Genomic DNA, 13,799 nt, shown 5'->3' with positions numbered 1-13,799 from the left:
GTACATTAGAATAAATTATAGACAGACCCCCACAGGGCCCCCCGGCAGCTCACGCGCCACTGACAAATGCAGCCAAATGCGGCTGTACGGAGGGGAGCGGGGCCCGACTGTGCGTTATGCACCAGGGCCTGCCCCCCTCTAATGACGCTACTGTAGACAGATAGTGGGGGACCTTTTTTCACATAAAGAGGATCACTGCTCCAGAGGCCTCCCCTTCAAAAGAAAAAAAAAAAAGAAGAAAATAACTTTCATTTGAAGTAACATAGGTGATTCTTCAAAGTGAGGACAGTGAGGTCGGGGAATGCACTGCCCGATGATGTTGTGATGCTGATTCTGTTAACAAATTAAGAGGGGCTTGGATGTTTTCTTGGACAAGCAGAATATCCAAGGCTATTATGATACTAAAATCTACATTTAGGGGCAGATTTATTAAGGTTTGAATAGTAAATTCGAATTTTTGAGTTATGTTTTTGGTCAAAATTCATAAATTCGAGTTGGGAATAATCATATAATTCTAATTTGAGAGTTATACTTTGACCCTGGAAGTAACTTGAACTTAATTGGTCACCACCTAAAGTCTGCTGAGTTCATGTGTAATTCAACGGAGGTCTGTTGACCCATTTGAAGATGTTAATAGCCTTCCTGACATTTAAGGGTTTTTTTGTTGTTGAAAAATTGCATTTGAATTCAATTCCATTTTTCGGTTCTGTACTATTCGTTCAAATTTTAGATGTTGGAGTTTTTTCTTAAATAAGATACCATTCGAGATTCAAGGTCATTCCAGTTCATTCAAGATAAAAAAAAAACTCTATCACTCGACCTTTGATAAATCTGCCCCTAAGTACAGTATATTGGTATATATAGCTTGTGAGTATATGGAGGGGTTGGTGTGAATGTGTGTATGTATAGACACTGGGTTTCATTTGGAAGCAGTGGCTCTCCGCTAATGAGGTGAGTTGAGGCACTCGCCTCAGGCTTCAGCGCCCCTCTGGTTACCAGGGGTGGCATAAATGCCGCTCCTGGTAACTAAGAGAAGAATTTACGTTTTTCAACCCAGAAAGTTGGCTCTTCTAGTGCAGTGCGCGCAACTGTGTGCTCTGCATTAGTGACGTGGACCCCCCACCCCGTCCCGGTCTGGTAAAAGTGAGTACCGTGGGGAGGGGGGGCAGCAAAACGAAGCCCGTCTCAGGCGGCAATATGCGCAGGATCGACCCTGTTTGGAAGGGTTGAGCTTGATGGACTTTTTTCAACCCGACTTAACTATGTAACTATGTAACAAATATATGAGAGTCTTGTTCTCCATTTATTCTTTATTAAGTATTTCTTGCATTATGCCAATCTATGATTATTGTATGATTATTGATGAATTTTTGGATTTTTTTTTTTAAATTGTTAATGTTTTCCAAGGTCAACACTTTTTATATTATTAAATATGCTGTACACTATTAATTATTTGTTAGTGAACATGGTTCAGAGTTAACCTGTGAAGTGCAAATAGAGAGAGACAATATTACAATTGGATTTTATTTTCTGTATAAAATAATATGTTGCTACATTCCATGTGCTTATGTCTCAATTTAGCCTTCACCTTCTATTTGTCTCTTTCTCTGCGCTGTATTTATTCCTTTCACATACATTTAAGGTAAGAAAATAAATCAAAAATGATATTTGTACCAGTTGTGTTGGAGATCTCTCCCTTGGAACAAGGGGCACAATCATAACAGCAGGTTTTGGCTCCAGTTATTGGCACCTTCCTGTATCCAGCGGCACAACTGGCTGAGCATTGAGCTATTGGGATCTAGAAATACAATTAAAAAAAAGTGTAGAAAGTTGTGAGAATTGGAGTTTTCTATAGTGAGCAATGGAAGTGAAGGGGGCAGAGAGCAAGGGATAATTATTCAGGTGCAGGTCTGATTATATGATTATATTTATGGAGTGAATTCCAAAACTCTAATTCAGTCTGGAATTGTCAAATAGTGTAATTCTTTGTGCTACACATTTCTCTTTTCTCCTTCTTATTTGGTTAAAATGGCGTTCATTGGAGATGACCATATCGTACTATAAAACTTTCTGGATAACAGGTTTCTCAGGCTTCTAATATCCTTATCATTTACAGTAGGGGGTACATTATCCCTTATAATACATGAGTGATACTCAGAGTTCCCTGTATAACTCAGCCTGCAGCCTTGTGCCTTTATATGGTCACAGAACAACCCCTCAGTGACTTCTAATATCCTTATCATTTACAGTAGGGGGTACATTATCCCTTATAATACATGAGTGATACTCAGAGTTCCCTGTATAACTCAGCCTGCAGCCTTGTGCCTTTATATGGTCACAGAACAACCCCTCAGTGACTTCTAATATCCTTATCATTTACAGTAGGGGGTACATTATCCCTTATAATACATGAGTGATACTCAGAGTTCCCTGTATAACTCAGCCTGCAGCTTTGTGTAGCGCCAGATTATGTGGGCGCGCACCCCAAGGTCGCGCTGTTCTGTCGTCCGGCCTTGCGGTCCTAGCCCATTTACACCTTTCCCCATGAGCACGCATGCGCACCGTAACAGGAGCACTCGAGAGCTGCGCTCCCCAGTGTTTCACAGACAGCGGCTGGGCGACATGCTGACCCTAAATTTTTTGCCGCCCTAGGCCCGGGCCTATGTGGCCTCACCACAAATCCAGGCCTGGCCTTGTGCCTTTATATTGTCACAGAAGTTCTCAGTGATTTCAGATTAACTTTAGAGGATAACTAAACCCTTATATTAATATATATAAATAAATATGCACCGTAAAGTTTAATAAACATTAAAAAAAGAATAAAGAGTAATATTCTTACTTCATTGTTATTTGTCTTCCATTTTATTAATGATGAAGTGATGTTCAGCTGCTGATCTGGTGGAGCCCAAGGTGAAAACTCAGCAAAGAAGTTGTTATTCATTTCATCTGCATCTGTGATACCTTTATAGATCCGTAACCCAGTGATATATTCTCCATTTTCATCAAATGAGAAGGTTGCTCCATGTTGGGTCCTATCTTGTGGTTTCCTCAAATGCCAGTGCAGCTGCTGTTTTGGTAAAATGTTTGAATAGGTCAGTGCTGACAAATTAGACTTGGTAATAAAATAATGGAGTAAAGCCCATTAAACCCATAGAGATAATATACGTTTGAGTTACATAAAGATTTATGTCTATTGTCAGCAGAGATCTGGGGAATGTCAAAAGCTCTGCACTCCAGTGGCCACATTGTTACACTCACAGTAGGGTTTTGCCAGACTTCTCATTACAGGAACAATCTGTTTGTACCTTTAGTGGCTGAATAGATTGGGCACTAGCTTCTGTATAATTAACTATTATCCCACAATGCATCCTTCCATTGTTACATTGTATTTTACTGGGGTTCTCTTTACCTTAGCATTGCTATTTTGCGTCAGTCAATAGAATGTTATTGTGGATATGTAATGGGTCCTAAAGTCAAAAATAAAGGAGCTGTCCAGGACAGTGAGCATGCTCAGATCAGCCGACCTTGATCCTTCTATTTATAAAAGTTTTTAGGCTGATGGAGAGCAGCTTGGTCACAGGCCACTTAGAGTGTTGATAATAAACAGACTTAGAACAGTCAAGGTATCATATTTAGTATCCCAAACCCAGAACAGACCCCAAAGTCCATGTCACGGCTGAAGCTTCTGTTTATAACAGCCGCCTTTCACATTGCTACTCATATGCCGCCAGGTCTTAAAGTGAGAGAACAGGAACATGTGACTGGAGTAATGGGGAAAGAGCAGAGTGTAGTTGAAGAAACAGACTGGGTTCAAAAGCCAATCAGTCAGCGTGGTAAAGAGTCAGGATCTAGAAGCGTAGTCAGAAAACAGACAAAGGTTGGTTCAGGCAGTGATACAGCAATGGTCAAGGACAGGCAACAGTCAAGGAGTAGTAAACCAATAATAAGTGCACCCAGGAACTATCTTGAATAGACCAATGTTAGGCAAAGCAAAAAAGGAACTGAGCACTTTTAAAGATTTAAACTTTGCACCAAGCACAATGACATCACATGGTGTGCCAATAAAATAACGCATGTAGGTGCGCAGTCAACCTGTGCACAAGTGGGGAAGTTGCCCCCCAGGTACTATTACACATAATTGTGAGTTAGAGTTCCAAGGATTTTAGTACACTGAAATGGCATAAAAAAAAAAGCATACTGCTTTGCAGAATTATTGATAGAAAGACCCATATGTTTAATACACTCTCATGCACCATATATAATTCTGTTCCTGAGATGTCTGCATCCATAATTACTAATTTTGTATGTTTGAAAATGTACCGCCCATTGACCTTTACTTGATGCTGTTACAACTCTACTTGAAATATTTTAAAAATTGAATTTTTTGGTGTGCCCTTATGTCTACAGACTCAGAGACAAATATTTTATTATATCATAATATAGCCATAATTTGGTAAGTGTCTCTTTAAATAGCAATTAACCCTTGGCAATCCAGGGCCCTGAGTCATAGTTTTGCATATGAAAGTACTGGAAACTGAGATTTAAAGGCAGTGCCTCCACCTAGGGAACACTGAGAAGCACACCTCAGGGGGGTTCCACTAGGAAAAATAAAACGCACAAGTTTGCAATGAAAGAAATATAAACTTTATATAAAACAGTAATGAAAGAACTAATACACAATGCACTCCTGCACTGGGGACATGTGGGACATACCTAACTCACTATTAGGTACCTGTTTCTCCAACACAGTCCTTTTTATTATCAAAGTCCCAATCCTCTGGAAGGGTTAATAATCACACAGTTCAGTTAAAATGGAATGTCCCTTGAGCTCTTATACCCCAAGTAGCGCTACCTTTCCCAAAATTACCTCTCCCTTTGGAACTTAGCAGCCACTCCCATGTAGCAGGTGAATTCACAAGACCTGTCCTCAAACCGGGCCCCAGACTTGTATCCTTGCCAGTATCCTCCATTGGGTGGCTCACTCACTGGGGTGCTCTCAGAGGCAGTCACACTGGAGATTACAGGCAGCTCTGTGGCAGGATCAATCTCACCAGTGGCACCTTTCAACTCCTGAGTCTCTGGCAACTTGGCATGGAATGGACTCTCTCTGTATTCTAGAGATGCAGTAGCTTGGACAGTCTAAAAAAAACTGGTTCTGGCTGGATACTGTAGCATAGAACTCGTATTAAGCTCTTTTGAGAGACTCTGTACATTTGACTTCAAAATCAGACACACCCTCTCTCCCAAGGATGCACTGGGCGCCCAGCCAATCGGATGGCTCTCCAGCCTGTTACTGGGCTGGATGATGTCACAGACAGAAAAACAGGTGAAGGATTTCTCTAATCTGCTACAATAACATACCTGCTCTTTTAGGGAATCGCTATATATATACATATATGTCTTTACTATACAGGACTGTGTATTAAATTGTTTAGCGCATGGTATTCATAAGGGAGTAAATAAAATATTTGGCTGAATGGTGTGGGTTGCCCACCACAAAATGTTAGTTTCTTTATACAGATGAATCCAATTGGATTTGTGTGTTAAATGTGCAATTGTGAGGAATCCTTACCAGCGTTCTGGTTCTCCAATGCTAGAGGCAAGATGGTGGCGCCAAGGTCTCCCACAAGGCATGTTCTAATGCCAATTTGTCAAAACGTGCGCAGCATCACAACACCAGAGCGTCAAACAGGCACAACGGCATGATGCCAGTGCGTCAAAAAATGCAGCATCAACGCACAACGTCAGCACGTGACACATGACATCATCATGCTCGTTTTGTGCGAAAATATGCCTATAAAAGAAGTCAGAACCTTGCAGACCTTGCCCATTTATAGGTTCAACTGAGTGTGATATATTACTACTATTCTTATTCCTGTTATTGATTTAGGCCTGTTATCTCATTTAAGAACCTTGCTGCCTGAATCGACCTTGGCCTGGACTTGACTATTCTTCTTCCATAACCCTTTTGGATACCGCAAAAGTCTGAGGAAGCCCAACCAGACTTCGGCAGGGCCTTTTGTGGATTGGCTTCTCGCATGATGGCCTATGAGGCCCAACAGTCACATTTTGGCCAAGCTATGGAAGCCATTCTGGACAAACTCTCAGTGCTCATGCCGGCAACCCCAGTGCAAGCTCCAAGGGGTACGTGATTACCTGTCTGGAAGGGAAAGCACTAGAATGGGCATCTCCCCTGTGGGAAAAGACTCTCCTTGAATTCATGATGCCAAAGCTTTCCTCCAGTCTTTTCGGGCCATTTTTGATGCTCCTGGTCGGGTTGCTTCTTCTTCATCTTGGCTGTTACAAATCTGCCAAGGAAATCGGAGTGCTAGTGATTTCCGCACGCTAGAGGTGAGACAGGCTGGAACAATGAAGCTTACCATGCCGCATTCTACCAGGGGCAATGCACTCAGTTGAAAGATGATCTGGTCTCCTGTGATCTGCCTACTAAATTTGATTACCTCATCGCACTTGCCAAAAAAAGGTGGATACTCATCTCCGTGAAGATCAGTCTAACAAGAGAGGAGTAGGAAGTTTCAGCTCATGCTGGCAATATGTTTCCAGAAACCCATACTTCCCAGCATACCTGCATCTTATTCTCAAACTTCACTGATGAACCTAAGAAAATATGGGGAGCTCAGCTCTCCAAACAGGAGAAACAGCAAAGACATGCTGCTGGGTTATTCTTGTACTGTGGGGGGAAAGCTCATTTTGCCTATAACTGCTCTGCGAAACAGAGAAACTTCCACGCCTAGATAAGTTTGGGGAGACTCACCTGGGCAGAATTGATCCTTTTCCCATAAAGCTTCTCTCAGATTCCTCCTTCCCAAGTTTCTTCTAAGACCATCCATGTCCAAGCATTCCTTGACTCTGGTGTAGCGGGGACTGAGTTTTGCAGGACACCATGTCATACCCCTGCAATCCTTGTCTGTACTTCTTCGAGTTTTGACTGACTCTTATCTTGAGCATTCATTTCCTAGTCATCACTGGAATTACCATATAAATTTAGCACTCTTCACAATGAGAGACTTTCATTCCTCCTCATCGATTCTCCCTCCATGCCAGTGGTTTTAGGGCTACCCTGGCTTTGCCACCACAATCCAGTCATTGATTGGGCTGAAGCTCAGATATCCAGTTGGAGCCTTTTCTGTCAACAGAACTGCTTTCCCTCTAATACTCTCCTGAAGATATTTTCTGTGGCAGTTGATCTTCCCTCTGCTTATCAGGATTTCTCAAATGTATTCAGCAAAAAATTTGCAGAGACTCTCCCTCCTCACCGGATGTACGATTGCCCCATTAAACTCCTTCCTGGCACCATGCCTCCTCGGGGACATACATACCCACTCACCCATTCAGAAACTAAAGATATGATGGAGTATATCCAAAATAATTTGCAAAGAGGATTCATTCGTCCCTCTTCGTCACGTGCTGGTGCAGGGTTCTTTTTCATTGAGAAGGAAGATGGCAGTTTACGACCCTGCATTGATTATCGGGGCTTAAATAAAATCCCCTCTAAAAACCGCTATCCTCTTCCTCTCATTTCGGAACTGTTCGACCAACTTAAAGGAGCCTGTCTCTTCATGAAGTTGGATCTTCGGGGAGCATATAAATGAATCCAAATCCGAGAAGGCGATGAGTGGAAAACTACTTCTAACACCCTTTTGGGCTCTGCAACTTGCCTGCAGTTTTCCAAGAGTACATCAATTAAATTTTTCGAGACCTGTTAGCCCAAAGTGTTGTGGTTTACTAGGATGACATTTAAAGCTTTTCCAAGACTTTGGAGGAACATCTGCTCCAAGTACGTGCAGCGCCGATTCAGGGAAAACGCCGCCTGAGGCGGCTCCTGTAATGCCACCCCCCTCCATGGTTTACCAGTCGGGAGGGGAGGCAGGACTCTAATGCGGAGAGCGCTTTTACGCTCTCTCGCATCATTAAAGCCAATTTCCAGATTAAAAATGTGAAGTCCTCTCCCAGTTGAGAAAGAATGCTCTTTTTGCCAAGCTAGAAAAGTGCACCTTTGAAACTCCCAAGATTCCTTTTTTGGGGTACATAATTTCCCAAAAGGGCTTTGAGATGGATCCTGCAAAGATCTCTGCAATACAAGATTGGCCTCTTCCTACCAGTACAAGGTCCATACAGAGATTTATTGGCTTCCCAAATTACTACACACAGTTCATCAAAGTTCATCAATTCTGACCCTTATCCATAAGGGAGAGAAACCTAACTGTTGGCCCCACTCCAATTCTCAGACATCCCAATCCTCTTCTTCCATTCTTCATCGAAGTAGATGCATCAGATGTTGGGGAAGGGGCCATTTTTTCCCAGAGGCTACCATGTAATGGGAAGTTACATCCCTGTGCCTTCTTTTCCAAAAAATGTTCTCCTCCTGAACAGAATTACGATGTGGGAATTCGGGAACTTCTAGCTGTCAAGCTAGCCTTGGAGGAATGGAGACATTTATTAGATGGCTCTACTGTTCACTGACCACACATATCTGGAGTATATCCAAGCCCTCAAACGTCTAAATCCCAGACAGGCTCAGTGGGAACTTTTTGTTTCCCGTTTCAATTTCATCATAACTTTTCGTCCTGGCTCCAGAAATAAAAAGGCAGATGCACTTTCTAGAAGCTTTATTTCTGAAAATCCTTGCATTAAAGACACTGAGCCCATTGTGCCCCCAGCTAAAAGCTGTCTTATTCCCCTACATGGTCTCACAGATCTTGTTGGCACAATCTTCGGCACCTTCAATGTACGTACCACCAGAACTCTGTCACACCATCCTCAGTCAATCTCATAATTCCAAACAGGCTGGTCTAGTGGGCTTCCATTCTGTACTATATGTGCTGCATCTAAGTCTGGACACTCTCCTCCCGAAGGATTTCTCCAGCCATTACCCATTCCCTCTAGACCCCAGTCCCATTTAGCCATGGACTTTATTGTGGATCTATCTGTTTCTCTAGGCTACACGGTCGTCATCTGGGTGGTGGTGGATAGATTCAGTAAGATAGCACATTTTATGCCTCTACTTAAATTACCCTTGGTAGTGGAGCTTTCTGAGTAATTCATTCAGCATATTTTTAATCTCCACAGATTTCTGACTGAAATTGTGTCTGATAGATGTTCCCAATTTGTTTCTAAGTTTTGGAGATCTTTGTGCAAAACCCTTAATATTACCCTTCAATTGTCATCTGCTTACCATCCTTAGTCTAACAGTGCCACAGAGCAAGTTAATCAAGCACTTGAACAATTTTTGAGATGTTATGTCTCTTTATGTCAAGACAATTGGGCGGATCTCCTTCCATGGACCGATATTCGCTCACAACAATGCTCTGCATGCCTCTTCTGAAAGATCTCGCTTCTTCTGTGTTTATGGTCAACATCCACTGGCTTTTCTGCAAGATCTGCTTTTCACTAATGTACCTGCAGCTTGGGTGTGATTTATTACTACTATTCTGTTTCCTGTTATTGATTTTGGCCTGTTATCTTTTTTATGAACCTTGCTGCCTGAATCAACATTTGCATGGACTTTTCCTCTTCTATAACCCTTTTGGATACTGTGAACTGTTTTTGGACTTGCTGATAGGGATGTAGTGAACCGCCGATAATGTGTTCGCGAACGCCGTTCGCGAACACCGGCAAAAAATGCGAACAGTTCGCGAACTTCGAACATCCGAAAATCGTTCGATTCGAACGATCGAAGGATTTTAATCGTTCGATCGAAGGATTTTCGTTCGAATCGAACGAAAATCGTTCGATTTTAGCGACCGAATGGTCGAATGGTCGAACGATTTTGACGCGAACGCCTATTGGCGAACGTCGCGCGACGTTCGCGAACTTGCGGCGGACGCGAACAGCCGATGTTCGCGCGAACAAGTTCGCCGCAGAACAGTCCGCGACATCCCTACTTGCTGATTTCTCCTTGGTCTGCAAAATCCGAGCCTTCGGGCCCTGACAGTCATGACTCGAGATAAACTGAAGAAACTGTGTTATCTAAAGTCATCTAAACTCATTTAATGCATTTAATCTTTCTAAGAACAATACAATACTGTACTACAATTGTTCACATGAAACCTCCATAGAAATTCCTTCATTAGATGAGATGCTGTGACATAGAGATAAGTGAGTTATCTGGGTTTAGTTAATCTGTGTCAAACACACAATATTTTTTCTTTTCTCCATAGTTTTCCATTTTTTACAATGTCTGAGTTTTTGTTACTGCACTTCTGTATGCAGTAGATGTAAGTTGCTTATGTGTGTTAGTTGCTAAATGCTTATTCTCCCCAGGAGCAATCAGACTGTGCTGTCATTCCAGTTCATGATCAAATTCCAACTCAAACCTCTTCTTCTGCTGAATGTGCAGGTAACTCTTTATCTTCTGTATCATCATACGCCATTATATGACTAAAGCAAGTGGCACCTGCAGTGGCCTATAGATTTGGGGCAAATATCTTGGGGTAGTGGAATGTATTTTCAAAATGGCAAAAAAGCTTATATTTAAGAGAATATTTCTTTAGACACAAGCTAGTTATATTGTGCATTCTTCTTTCAGTCATTATAGTGCAGATAAGTAGTACTATAGAATCCTACCCCTTTTTTTGAGTCTGGGGAAGAAACACAATTCCCCTGAACCAATGGCAATACCAACCTCTCACAGGGCAAAGGTTATCTCAATAGGACATCCCATATAGCAGTGAACTCACACACCTTAAATTATGTTATAATGTTAAATACGTTTTAATTAAAATGTAACCATGACACACATACATCCATTTTATGCTGGACAATCTGTGAAGCCTCAGATTTTAAAGCTCTAACTCTAACAGTGAATCCCAGTGTTTATGATGAGAGGAGACACTTTCTAAAGTGATGGAGATCTGTTACTATCTATCACAGAACTAATGAAACAAAGGACAGCTGAGAGGGATTTGATAATTACCTGGTGCTTGAAGGGAAGACTTTCAGATTTCTTCATCTCATGAAGAGCATGAGACATCATATCAACGGCAAGAAGCACTCGAGGAGAAGAGTATTCACTTCTAAAAAAGTAAAGGTCCCTAATATATTCCTGCCCTGAGCAGTTATGGAGCTCAAGATAGTACCATTGTTGACACAAGTCATTCATTTCTTTGTCTTTTGAGAAACACAAATGAAAAATCGAAAAGATATTTTCAAGTACTGAGTTCTCTTGATGTTTTGAATGATGTAAATTCCCTAAAAATCTGCTCATTTCATTAGTTTGCACATCGTAATTATACGCTTGCACGAATACCATACTGTCATTGAATATTTTTGGGGCGTATCTAATAACAATATCGTTATTCCCCCAATGTGATGGAAGTATCAAAGTCTTGTCTTGTAACTGAGCATTCAATTGGCCTAATGCATAAACAGATGAATCAGGAACTGTTCTGCTGCCAATAAATATAATTACACTTGTAGAGGATGCCCGAATTGTGTTATAGCAAAGTATTTGATTAGATTCAAAATCTAGATTATTGCTACTCATCTTTATTCTGAACTCAGTGCAGATGCCTTCACTGGAGAGATATCTGAGAAACCTTTCATATTCTTCCTCTCCACTCATATCATCAGATGTAATTATTCCAACCCAGGTCCAACCAAAATGTCTCAGTAATTTACTTAAAGCAAAATGATTAGAATCATCACTTTGTACTGTCCGAAAAAAGTATGGGAAGGCAACTCTGTCACTGAGCGCTGGGTTTGTAGCACCATAACTGATCTGTAGGGATGGAGAGAAGATTAAGTTCTTAAAGTCACTTAAAGGACAGTAACATATACAGTTAAATATCTTTCATATACTAATGGCCATATCTGCACTGTTTTCATAAAAAAACAGTCTTCTGCACTTCAATTTCTGCTATTGATCAACAAGCAAGGACTTTAGCCTACACAGATCTTAAAGGGTTTGTATCTTGTCTACTTCAAAATGATCAGCACTCTTGCAATTTTTTTAAATTCTGAACAAGAAAGTAGCTTTGGGGTTAATGTATATGTTTGTTTCACATTAGGGTTAATCTTGCTGCTTCCCAGCAGTTCAGAATTTGGAGGAGGGCGTTCTGGTTTTTAGGTGACCACTCTCTTGAGTGAAGTCGAACAATAGGGACTGTTTCCCTGTGCTCCAACCAGTAGGGATAGAAGGGAGTAGCTCTCCCCTATGTAATACTTACCTAAGTGAAGTGACTTAAGTGGGATTCAGGTAATATTCCTTTCCTGATAGATTTCTGCTGCAGGGGATCTGGACCACATTGCCAAGAAACTAGGGATGCACCAAATCCAAGATTCGATTTGGAATATGGCCAAGATTCTGCATTTTTCAGCAGGATTTTGATTTGGTGTTCCTACAAGAACACCTAGAAGGTGAACCATTAACTCCCCAAGCTGCCTCCACAGGATTCACAGAATCCGGGATTTGGTTTGGGATTCAGCCTTTTTAGTAGGATTTGAATCCAAGTGCCTGGCCAAACCAAATCTGAATTATTAAAACCAGGTGACACCTTGTCACTAACATACTAAACACACAAACAAATTATGTGTTGTAGACTAGAACTGCATTTGGGAAAAACAGCACCACCACTAACTTCCGATAATAAAAAATTGCACTGCAAAACTTCAAAAACCTCAATGATGCTTTGTCATTTGATAAGTCCTACTTTTTCCTCTCTCGCATTCAAAGTTTCACTATTCTAAACAACGTTTTAACTCTTTCAACACCCTGCTACATCTACGCACCCAATCTCCTATCCTGCTATCTATCACTTCTGAGGTCTTTGTAGTCTATTTCCTAGCTTGGAAAGAAGACTTAACAAAAGGGACAGTACCCTAGCATCCATTCCCTCAGCTTCTGCTTCACTTCTCCTTTCTAATGTCACATTTGACCCTTTCCTCTCATTCATTCCCTAAATCATGACACTTATACCTAAAGAACACCTCTCACAACTGATCCTTCCTCACATAAGAGACTACTGAAATTCACATCCATTCATTTGTCATATTTCGTTTAAATGAATGTAACTCAGTGAACTATGGACTTACCTTGTCTAAACTGAAACCACCACAGACTCATACACCTCTCCTCCTGCTTCACAAGTACTGTCCCCTCTCTGTCAGTCCTTGCGCTGGATTCAATTCAATTCAAAATTCTTCTAATCACCTACAAATGACTCACCAGTGCCTCACCACTATACATATATAACCCCCCAATTATCAAGTATACCCCTAGATGTAACTAAGAGAATGGCTCAGCATATGAGGTTGAAAGATTTAGGGCAAGACATAGCCATCTTTCTACATCTAATTGACAAGGGACTCCTTTAAAACTAGTAATATTCATAATTTAAACAGAGAAGGCCATTGGTTTGAACTAGGCATAAAACAGTCCATTTATGTTAAAGTAGAGAACCTGTCCTTAAACAGAGGAGGGGCCTTCAACACCATCTTTCTGCTACATACAATGCTGTTCTAACATGGGCTGTTTCACAAAACTTCACACCTCCATTCATACAACTCATCACCTCTCTCTTTGAGTTGCAATGGTAATTGTGTCACAGTAACTACACATCATTCCCTCCTCTGCGAGTTTCACTTGTCTGCTCCATTGTGATGGGTTTGTTGGAAGAGTTTATATATAACCCTAATTTGGTTACTGTCGCTTTAAATAGCAATTTACCCTTGGAAATCCAGGGCCCTGAGACTTTTTTGCATAATACAATTGTGGGAACTGGTGCAGTGCCTCCACCTAGGGAACACTGAGGAACACACCTCAGGGGATTTATACTAGG

At 41.3% G+C, this 13,799-nt stretch overlaps 1 protein-coding gene across 4 annotated transcripts in view; it reads right to left on the bottom strand.

Moving 5' to 3' along the window:
* Positions 1 to 13,799, bottom strand: part of LOC121401518 (vomeronasal type-2 receptor 116-like) — a 104,950-nt gene that overhangs the window by 78,795 nt on the left and 12,356 nt on the right. For all 4 annotated transcript variants that reach the window (XR_005966310.1, XR_005966312.1, XR_005966309.1 and 1 more), the window contains exons 2-3: positions 2,840 to 3,067; positions 1,675 to 1,798 (exon numbers count right to left, since the gene is read on the bottom strand). Coding sequence is in view for 1 of the 4 variants with exons in the window: in XM_041586570.1 (XP_041442504.1) it covers positions 1,675 to 1,719 (45 nt within the window). In the remaining 3 variants the exon portion in view is untranslated. The remainder of the gene's footprint in view (positions 1 to 1,674; positions 1,799 to 2,839; positions 3,068 to 13,799) is intronic.

This window comes from Xenopus laevis, chromosome 1L (assembly GCF_017654675.1).
Source record: "Xenopus laevis strain J_2021 chromosome 1L, Xenopus_laevis_v10.1, whole genome shotgun sequence".
Classification (NCBI taxonomy): Eukaryota; Metazoa; Chordata; class Amphibia; order Anura; family Pipidae; genus Xenopus; species Xenopus laevis.
Note: the sequence above shows the minus strand (reverse complement) of the source record. Positions and strands in the feature narration are given on the sequence as shown.